At 40.4% G+C, this 10,807-nt stretch overlaps 1 protein-coding gene across 1 annotated transcript in view; it reads right to left on the bottom strand.

Moving 5' to 3' along the window:
• LOC147331528 (uncharacterized) overlaps positions 1-8,498 on the bottom strand; it is a 48,408-nt gene extending 39,910 nt beyond the window's left edge. Inside the window, exons 1-6 of the mRNA XM_086293940.1 lie at positions 8,173-8,498; positions 4,975-5,184; positions 3,465-3,481; positions 2,079-2,111; positions 1,175-1,207; positions 878-931 (exon numbers count right to left, since the gene is read on the bottom strand). Coding sequence (XP_086150066.1) covers positions 878-931; positions 1,175-1,207; positions 2,079-2,111; positions 3,465-3,481; positions 4,975-5,184; positions 8,173-8,266 — 441 coding nt within the window. The 5' untranslated portion in view covers positions 8,267-8,498. The remainder of the gene's footprint in view (positions 1-877; positions 932-1,174; positions 1,208-2,078; positions 2,112-3,464; positions 3,482-4,974; positions 5,185-8,172) is intronic.
• Between the last annotated feature and the right edge of the window lie 2,309 nt (positions 8,499-10,807).

Below are 10,807 nucleotides of genomic sequence, written 5' to 3' on the forward strand. Positions count from 1 at the left end.
TCTATATCTGCAGCTGTGTTGAACTGCATTAATGCTTCTCACAACTGAGAAGACACAATTCAAGTACCAAAACAAATAGGAATATCATCTTATTAAGTAATAATCTTCCCATTTTGTTGCAAACGTAAGAGAGAATAAAACATGTGTAAGAACATGAAAGTGTTACATAACATATTTTAATTTAGCATTCATTAATTCCAACCTGTGGCCAACATTTGAGCTTGTGTGCACTCTGAATAAATGATTACACATTTACTCAGGTGATGATTTTCCTGGCCAAATTGGACTACCTGCATTCCTCTGTGCATGCAGTGACAAATTACCCTGCAAGGGAATCTCAAACAAAGAACCCGAGTACCTAAAAAACCCCCATGATTCTTCACAGTGGTTAGCCAAAGCTCGATCCGTCCTGCGCTTAAATCTGCATAAACAAGACGACTACATGGCATAAACTCCTCGCCTGCGGCCATTAGCACATCCGAGTGATGTTACATTATTGAGATGATCAAAGCCTTGCAAATGTGGTGGTGCTGATTTCCCACACTGACTGACTATGGGCCCTCTGAGAGCAGCAGAGGTTTACATTATGAGTCTCCGACAGCCTCACATCTGTTAAACACCCCAAACCTCAGCAGACCACACAGCCTAATGGAAATGACAGATGACTAGTTAGGCTGAGTCGCTCAGTGAAAGGCTACCATTCTGCAAACCTGCAACCTATAACAGATCCCCCAGCCCACTGCCCGAGACCTAAAGCTCAGATTCAATGACACATACTGTACTTCTTAGCTGGGCAGGGTTTGAGTTTCCTTTTTTTAAAAGTAGAAAATCAAGAGTCATTGAATTTTTTTTCTTATATTTTACACGTTACACTGACCTTCTCTCCTTTATCTCCTCTTGGTCCTCGGGGTCCTTGCTCTCCTGGTGGTCCCTGGGTGAACAGGAGATGGTGAAATAACTTCAGGCATAATCTCAAAACTTGTGTGTTGAATAACAGCTGAAGCCTTTTAACTCTACTACTGTTATATCAGATCAGTTTCCATTTCCAGTCACTGCTCTGCCAATTAAATGTAAAACCTATATAATTACTCTAAACACGTTCAGATACTACGCAGTGTCTGTAAAAGTGCTCAAAGGGGAATAATTATGAGAAAATGAGGAAATAGGTGCATACCGTTGGGCCAGGTGGTCCTCTTGGTCCTATAACCTGGATAAGACAAGGACAGAAGAAACAAACTGATAAGAATCAGCTGGTCTTGAATAAAACACATTTTTTAATCTCTGGGCCTAAAACAAAACTTGACATTTTCCAGATATAGTTGCACAAGAGAGGTTTTGGGAAAAATGATCTGTCTCCCATCAGAGGAGACTTGTTAACTGCTAATCTCTTCGGGCAAAGCGTTAGAAGAAACATACAATAAACAATGCCTTTGTATTTCCTGCCATGAGCTTGTATTGCCTCAGTGGGGTAAAGCATTTCCAGGTGCAGCACCGCAGCAGCAGCAGCAGCAGGGAGCTCACTTTCTGTCCCTCCTGCGCTCTGCTGGCCTGTGAGGATCTTTATGGGGAATGTATGGAGCCATTATTGTGCTTGGCTGTCTTCTTGATGAGCGGCTTGGCAGAAGCGCTTCCCTTCTCTCTAACACTCTCAGTCTTATATAAACTGGTGGTGTTGGTTGTGTTTTGAGTTCATGCACGAAAACTTTTGATAGTTTCAGCTTAATGTGACATTATGATTTTATAAACAGAGCAACTTAAAACATTTTAAAATAGATGAATTTACTTACGCATTAATACACCAGTTATACTAATAATGGATAAAACAGTGGGGATTTCTGGCCTTCTGCTTGTGTGTGTGATGTATTATCTTTACTGCTGGTTTTACTAGTAGTTCAGTTACCAGTAAAGTACCTGAACACTTCTCCACTGCAGGCTCGCGGCGAGTTTTGAGTGTGTCTTGTGAGTTTAAAAGAAATCTCTGTCACTTCAGGGTTTACGGTTCTAACATAGTTAACAAACAAGCTTTTCCAAATGACAACACAGATATGCTGCATGTTATGAGTGTGGCATCAACTTACATCCGTAATGTCTCCGGGTTCGCCTTTCTGGCCCTGAGATAAGAAAAAGGTAAGAACACAACAGCAAATAAGATCGGCTCTATTAGTAGCTGAGAGTTTGATTATTTTCAAACATCTCTCAGTTCCTGTTTTTTTCTCAACCACACTCTGAAAAACAGCTCATAAGAGCCCATCTGATGAAAGCTTTTGATGGAATTTGCAGTTTTATCGGGAAATTGGTCACAGCAAAATGTTCAAAGTGAGTATCCCCCGCAGCGCCAGTGCACGTGTAAATATTGCACGCAGTGTGAACAGGAAATAGCTATTAAACATCTGCCAAAGCTCATTCATATCAAAGCCTCATCTCAATCCTTAAACTACAGGGCCCTCATGCAGCCCTGATATAAGTCTGCAGTGTTGGGAAGGTTACTTTTAAATGTATTCCACTACAGATTACAGATTACATGCCCCAAAATGTCTTTTGTAACGTATTCCGTTACGTTACTCAATGAGAGTAACGTATTCTGAATACTTTGGATTACTTAATATATCATCATGATTTTTACAACTACATGAATGTACTATTGCGGTGTGATTTATTACTATTACTGAAGGTTACTTGCCATAGCAATACCGACTAGATTTTTAAATCTTAATATAAATGAATAACAGTAGGTGGAAACTAGGTAAGGCTGAACTTTTTGCAGCGATCTCATAGAAAACTATTCCGCATGTATATAAAACAGGTCCGCGGCTCCGAACCGTAGTAAAGGGACCTCTGGCTAATATTCTGCTCGGTGACAGCTTGTACTTTCTGACTTTTTCTCTCTCCCTCACTCACAGACACATAACAGGTATGCACTAGTCCATTCTCCCTGCAGCACGGACTACACTGCCCATGAGGCTCCATTCTTTACGGCTATGCCTGTAACACTCTGCCTATTGCCTTCATATTAAATCATTTTTGTGAATAATTTTTTTAAATATTTCTTCACGTCATTATGCGGGCCGCAAGTAGAGGTGACATGGGCCGCGAGATTGAGACTCAGGCATTAGAGCCTCTTAATGCGTGTTTTGTTTGGGTTTCCACCAGCGTGGAAAGCAAAAACAAAGAGGGCAGAGCCTTATGAAACAGGAAAATACCACCGTCTAATCCATTCATTTCAACAAAGTAACTGTATTCTGAATACCACCTCTTTAAACGGTAATTGTAACGGAATACAGTTACTCATATTTTGTATTTTAAATACATGTATTCAGTTACTCCCCAACACTGTAAGTCTGGGACAGATATGGCTATTATTGCTGGGAGAGGTTGATATTAAACACACGCACACACACACATGCATAACGATTGCATACACAGACAAATACATATGCAGCATTTAAACATGTACAGTGTCTCACCTTAGCACCAGGTATTCCTGTTATGTGTGGAGCAGGAGAGAGGGAGAAAACAGATCATAGTTAGTGAACAAACTATGTTGGCCTTGCAGTACGTCCTGGAAGGAGAAAGGCTACTAATACCGGGAATCAATTTTATGTTCTTGAATTAAACTGCTTCAAAGACCACCACCAAATCATATTTTCATCACACAAAGAGCCCATCAGGACTGTAAACAAGTGTTGGTTGCATCGCCATCTCGCATTAAGAGCTCAAAGCAAAAGCAAACCAGCTGCAGAGTGAGGGTAAGAGTAGAGAGCAAAGGAGCTGGAGTAGACTGCAAAATGGTATTTCTACTGAAACGTTAAACCTTCTGTGCCGTGGGCAAAGGCAGGAACTCTGTTGATTTCACAGTATTTTAAGCTCATTGTTCCTTTTTTTGCAACTCAAAGAAGTTAAACTATGATGATCAGTAAAGCCAAAGCAGCAGGTTTGGTTAAAAATGAAAAATGTAAATAAGTATTGTTTTAAACACTTTGACACAAGAGTGCATAGGATTCTTAAATATCAATAAAAGCATCAAAATGACATTTTTGTCAAGTTGTAACAGTTTTTTCTGCAACACTCTTGTTGAAGATGACATTTATCTTTAGAATTTTGATATACATACACTAATATGTTAATATATACATATACATGTACATATATCAGGAACTATCAGATCAAATAAAAGTCAGTACAGATCTGACAGATGCATAATGCTGTTTGACACAGTCAGATAGTGGGTAGTCTGAATATATTTCAGTTTTTATTAGCTCTGTTTTTATGTGATTAAAAGCTTAAATTCAAAATTCAGCAGTTTTGCCTTCAAAATAAGAACAAGTATATTATAAAGCATTTTAATCCAGAAGCATGCAATGAAAACAGTGACACATGCACTGACACAGTGACTTCACTCAAGCTGACCTTATTTATATTTCCAAATGTGACCCATACAGTTTGTATATCTGCAGCAATGGCATTTTCAAATGTGGTGAATAGATCCTTCTAATAGTCTGAACTCTCAGTACGCAGTCACTGTGTTTTCTTGCCATCAGATCTGCAGAAATCCACAGAGAGGATATAGAGTAGAAATGTGAAGCCGTGTCTGCTTGACTGAGGTATTTCCTTAATGACTCCCACATGTTTTCATGATACTGAGAGAGTATTCAAACAAGATGGGGCCAAGGTGAGCCAGCTATGGAAAAATTACGGCGAGGTAGCGTTTCAGTGAAGTCCTGTCAGATGTGTCACTGTTGTTGTTTATTTCTCATCATTTGTTTGCTTTGGGGTTCGAAAACTGTATTTAAATCAAAGGCTGTCACACAGTAGATGTCCAAATAGAACATTAGAGTGAACATCATGTTAAACAGCAGCTACCTGACCTTTGATTAATACCAAATTTAGGCGATGTGGCGTTTTCTCCCCCAAATAAACAATATGATCCTGAGCAGTAATTTATTTATGTGAGATGTGAGATAAATAAATTACAACCAGAGGTTGGAGGCTGGTCAGCAGCGCAGATGGGGCAACACTCTCCAAATGGGATTTCAGGTTTGGGGCAGTCTTTTAGCTCCTCGCAGACAATTTCATCACACAGGACGGTTCCAGTGTCACACACACAGATGCGACAAGGCTCTGGTTTCCACACATCCTTGTCACTATAACGCTGTCCATCTTGTACACAGCTAAACGCGTCCTCTTCTGTGTGTGAGACCATGGAAAGGGACACACAGAAGAGGTGCGGGTAGGTAGCAGTGGAAGGAAAAAACGAGAGATTATATATCAGATGCGAATAGGAGTCAGTGTCGTGTGTTTCATGACAGACAAAAACAAAACAATGTCATATTCAGCTGTGAAACATATGCTGTGATATAATGCATGCAAAATAACGCCATAAACAGCCTTTCAGTGAATGTTTTTCAACACAAGTGCAGAAAGTTAAATTAAAGTAGGGAGTGTGTAGACTATTTAACACACTATATCAGCACAGTACTCTTAAATAAAAAACATATAATTGTCAGTGACAGTTAATCTGGCAGTCCAAAACCAGACCAGATTTAGTTTATAATAATGTAAAGGGGAACAATTAATTCCTCAAAGAAAGGCATTAAAAACAAAGAAAAATGTCATTGTTCCCTGATTTATTATCATAATTATCTTTGCTAATTTTTCTCTTGTTGACTTATTAATGCCCTGAGGAACGTCTACATAAACCACAACTTCTCTGCTTCAAGTCAAGCTTTTCTTCACTTGACCGAGAAATGCAACCTCTCAAGTAGCCACAAGGTGGCAGTTTAGCCTCGCAGAATTACAGACAAGCAATGCAAGACCTGCAGGAAACCCCCAGTAGCTTTACAGGAGCTGGAGGCCATGTGTAGGAATTCCTCAACAAGTTAAGTACAGGACAATTAGAGCTGGAGACACCCTACTGTACTGCAAAAGAGGCAAAGTTTGCACTGAGTTAATGAAAACGTTTGGATTATTTTCTCAGGCCACATTCTGGTGAAGGGCGCAAGAGAACGTGCTGGAGGCGGTTCACTTCTGAATACAGCTGCTGTATGTGGTATAAATGACGCCACTGGCATCACAGTTTTACAGTAGATCCGGGTAATCAGAAACGTGTTCGTTTTCCAGCCTGGCAGCCAAACACCTGCTTGAAAATAAAAAATGGAGTCACAGAAACTGCGGCCAGGTGATGAAAAGAAAGGCCCCAGGGTGCGCACTGCTGAGAGGTGAGAGGACAAGGAGCAAATACAGTAGCTATATTTACCTTTGAGAGCTGCTTAAGTCTAAGTATCCAAACGGACCTCAGCAGCCATCAATGAGGCCTTTTTGGAAAGAAACAGTGGGCAATTCACAAAGTATTGCCTTGTATAAATACGGGGCACATTTCAATCCCCATCTGGAAACCATAGCTGCGTCAGATGCCAGTTCAAACCCACCGGAGAAAAGAAAATGGCCAGCTTTCATGCACATACCTTGCGGTTTTGACATGAACTTCTACAGGCCTGGATGCACCATGAAAGGGCTGCACCTGTCCTTTCATTGGCTGTAATATGAAAGATTCTCCTGTAATGGGGTATTGTAAGATAAGGGGTCCTCTATCTACTGGAGAACTGACAGAGAGCTGGCTTTTCATCACTGGGGATAGTTTGTGAGTCTCCTCTCCCATATGCTGGCAACCATACTGTTTTCCAGGAGAGTAAAACAATGAAAATTGTAAAGTGAATCCAGGTGTACTTTGAGGACATTAGAGTCAAGCGCGTTCTTATTTATTTAGTAACTGTTTAGGTCTCAGCGCTAATTCTACCTATGTCTGATTAACTTTATGGCCTCAAGAACGGTCACTTGGTGGCCTCAAGGTTTAGAGCTCCAGTCCTCTTGCTGTGCTAGGGTCACAATAACACCTCTATACCCCGTCTCCCTAAAAAAAACAAAAAGTGCTAGGAAAGAAGGGCTCGCATTATAACCAGGAATCCAGGAACTGACATCTCTGAGAGGGTAACCTGAGACTTCCAATTGCTTTGGCATGACTATTCCCCTCTATTCTATTCTGGGAAAAAAGGCATCTTTTTTTCTCCAGCTTTCTTGAACTCAACTTGTATATTATTAAGAACACTGCACTTTCTTCACATCAGAATAATAAAGTCCCTGCTTTATATTTTTCCAGTTACCCCTCTTGCACCCTGGCTCTGTCTCTTTCTGGACTGACTGTCACAGCTTATGGGTAATCTTTTAAGCAGATGGAAAGCCTGAAATCATATGGAACATTATTTCTGGCCCCAAATCTGCTGGCATACCTTTACTCTCAGATCTCTCTTGTGGATACTAAAATCAATAATAATGATTAAGAATCCTACTCCAGTTATTAAAAAAATATAAACAGTCTGCAGGTATGAAGGACGATTTGTTCTCAACAGGGTGAGTATCGTGTCAGTAAACTAGTTATTTTGAAATATTTGATGGAGCTTTTAGTTATTAGTTCAGCTTTCTGCCCCAACAAGCCATGATTTGCCTGGATGCCCTCAGAAAGCAAAGGAATGTGAATACTTTTCACCAAAGGCCCTTGAGCCTGACCACCTTTCACTTTTTGCTCATCCCCTCCCCCTCCCCCACTATATTAAGTGAATCTGCAGCTAAAAGGAGAGTCTGCGAAGGCCCTTAAAACACCCACAGGTGTCATGCAGCTCGACTTTGAGAAAGAAGGGGGAAGGTAGCTTTTAAGGCAATGAGCTGAATTCAAAGTAGGAATCAGAATCACATGATCTTCGGTTTTAACTTAAACTAGGACGAATAAATGCAAAAGTAAATAAGAAATAAAAAAGAAAAGCACGCTCTGAGGGTTTTTTCCCCGTTAACTTCCACCACATCTTCATCAATTCCATTCTCGCGCGCGCCCGCAAATGTGACATTCACTTACATCCTACATCTCATAGAAATTAAAACATAAACAGACGGCAGACCGAAGATCCACAGAAATCATCTTTCTGTCATCACATAAATAACCTTTCATGCACAGAAAACATCAAAGATATCAGTGACTTTTCTGTGCGTAAAAGTTCCAAAAACTTCCACACGTCACGTACTGTGCTGAAACATTATTTACAATATGATTATTCGAGTAACTCTTAGTATACTCTTTATACAAGTTGAGTTTTTTCTCATCAGAGAAATAAAACTGTCACTTACGGTCGTCTTCCACCTGACATCTCACAAAGGCTAATAGACAAACTTGGCTCGCTACAAGTAGCAGTATAGTCCTGGAATCCATAAAGCTGAACATGTCTAAATATTAGACATGCAGGGCCCTTGAAGGAGAAAAAATGGTGCGAAAGGAGCGGAGGCTTCTCTCGTTATTTGGTGTTTGTGTCCCCAATTACAAAAGCCAGACCATTCGACCTTCACCCTTCCCAAAAAACCGATGGGGGAATCCAGCGGCAGGACCTGGACCTGCAGCACAAACTCAGCACCGACCGCTTCAGGCCAGACGCTGTAGTTTTATGTCCCGGTTATCTTCAATGAATCTTCGTATATTCCCAAATATCAGGCCGGCCCCTTACCCCCTGTCAGGCTGTAATCCGAGCCCAGTTTCCCTCCCATCTGTCTCTTTGGTCCCATTATTGCGCTCCCAGGCCACTCCTTTCCCCACGTGCTGAACTGAACCCAAAAAAAGCCTGAAACTTTTTCTCTCTTATTTTGGTGCCGTCCCCGCGTTCTCACCCTCCGTGTTCATAGAAAGCATAGTAACGATGTCACAACCTGTTCGTCACGCAAACTGACAGCGTTTCTATTTATTTCATCATGTAGGTTCAGTGACATGTGTGCAGTAAACGGAGGCAAAGGCGCATTAAAACCATCCAAAAATCACAATCACGCAGCCATACATTAATATTTAAATATTTATGAGGGCAAGACTAAAACAAATAATAATAATAAAGGTTAAAAAAAACTATAATGATGCATATTTTTTTATAAGTTATTAGCTACTTCCGTTTAATGGTCTCTCTCTTCATGTAAGTTATTTTACTGTTCCTGTGGTCTTAGTAAAGCTGGTAAACAATGCTTGGTACACCTGTTAACAGACTTTTAATTAGCAAGCTCTTTATTTATGACTTCATACTTCAGCAGTTTTAATCTACAAGTCAGTGCTGACAGTCATCCAGCATCGTGGAGATTGGAGCTGAAATGTTTTAATCAGTTTTGTTTAGCTCTAGATCCTTAAATTTGAGATCTCACTGCTTTGATGCCACACAGGTATACTTACAGGAAGTGCTGCCTGTGTGATAATTAGGTGCTGTAATGACTCTTATTTCCTTGCCAATCTTCTTGATCCAGCTGTATGATCTTTCAGATCCAAAGTTTCTCAGACTATCTGCACTTTGCTCAGACAGTTTTCTAACTGCAGTGTTTCATCTGCTCTGTAATTTCTGTGTCTCACTGGTTTATTTTGAGAATGAAATAACTGGCTCATTAAACCAGTGTGAAAATATGGGCTATTTAATATCAGCAGATTAAGGGAGATGTGAATGTGTCATTAGAGTAGAATATCTACAATCTTTCATTGGTATTTGACTTCCTGTTGGTCACACAGAAAACATTTCTAACCCTTAATCTGGGCAAGCAAACATCAAAAGACATGCTGCTTATACAGTTTTTTTCACCCCGGTGTGTTACATTCTGAATAGAAATACAGTGACCACCATCATTGCAAGAACACAGCTTTGTTAAATTGCCAGTTTCACACTCAGACTTGAAAGGACTCCAACTGCAAACCAGTGTTTTACAGTGCATAGCGGAGCATTGTAACACATAAATACTTGAACTCACATAATGCATAGTTGTGCTACGACCAAGCCTAACCAACATTTCACATGCAACTCAGAATCAGCTGATTCTGTTCCGACTAAAAAGAGGAACCTTTATATTAAATTACACGATATTTTAGAATTAGACACCTTTTGTTCTTTTTTTTTTTTTTTTTTTTTTTTGGCCTGTCCCGTTTGGCTCTTTTGCCATCAGAATTGTTGTCTAAAGGCAAAGAAAGATGCCCAACGGATTTACTTTACCAAATTGACCATCCCAGCCTTGCCGTAATGGTCCATTTGATTCACCTTTTATTGTTTATTTTATTTTCACTTACTGAATACGGGACAGACTTGACTGGGGGAAAGAAGGGGAGAAAGAAAGAGGGAAAGAGAAACAGCTGAGAAGAGGGACGGGGGAGAAGGGCAAAAGACAAAAACCAACAGAACGGGCAGAGAAAAAAAAAATGCATATATCAATCACCTGGGACTACACCCTTTTTGGCTCCTACCTCAAAGCACACTGTGTTCTGTTGATCTTATGTGCTGCACAATAATGTTTAATATTTAGTATTTACTGTCATATTCCCATACATCATTGTGATGTTGTTTATTCTATTACTCTTGTTCTCTTCTGCTTGCTTTCTTTTTTCTTTCTCAGCAGGTGACACCTTTTGTTCTTATTAAAAATAGACAATGACTGCTTCTTCTAACAGAAGACAGGCTTTAAAACCACATTCATTCATGCATCCCCTCACACTTGTGAAGTTTAGTTTGAGCAGTAATGACCCACTTGTTCCCACTCCAACCACGTTACATGTAGCTGAGGTTACAAGTAAATGCTCATGGAGATGCATGAAGAGCATCTCGTGCTCTCCAGCTACAGCTCTAGCTATAAATAATTGGCCATGGACAGTTTGGTGGCATCATTTATGCTGGGTCCTCACCCCGCAGCAGGTTGTGACCTGAGCTTTGACCTTTGAGACACAGGAGCAGCTGATGTGTCCCGAGCGTGCAGCATT

Source organism: Aulonocara sp. 'chitande type north' Nkhata Bay, linkage group LG5, assembly GCF_057382095.1.
Source record: "Aulonocara sp. 'chitande type north' Nkhata Bay isolate Kocher_YH1m ecotype deep benthic linkage group LG5, A_spYH_male_GT1.1, whole genome shotgun sequence".
Taxonomy (NCBI): Eukaryota; Metazoa; Chordata; class Actinopteri; order Cichliformes; family Cichlidae; genus Aulonocara; species Aulonocara sp. 'chitande type north' Nkhata Bay.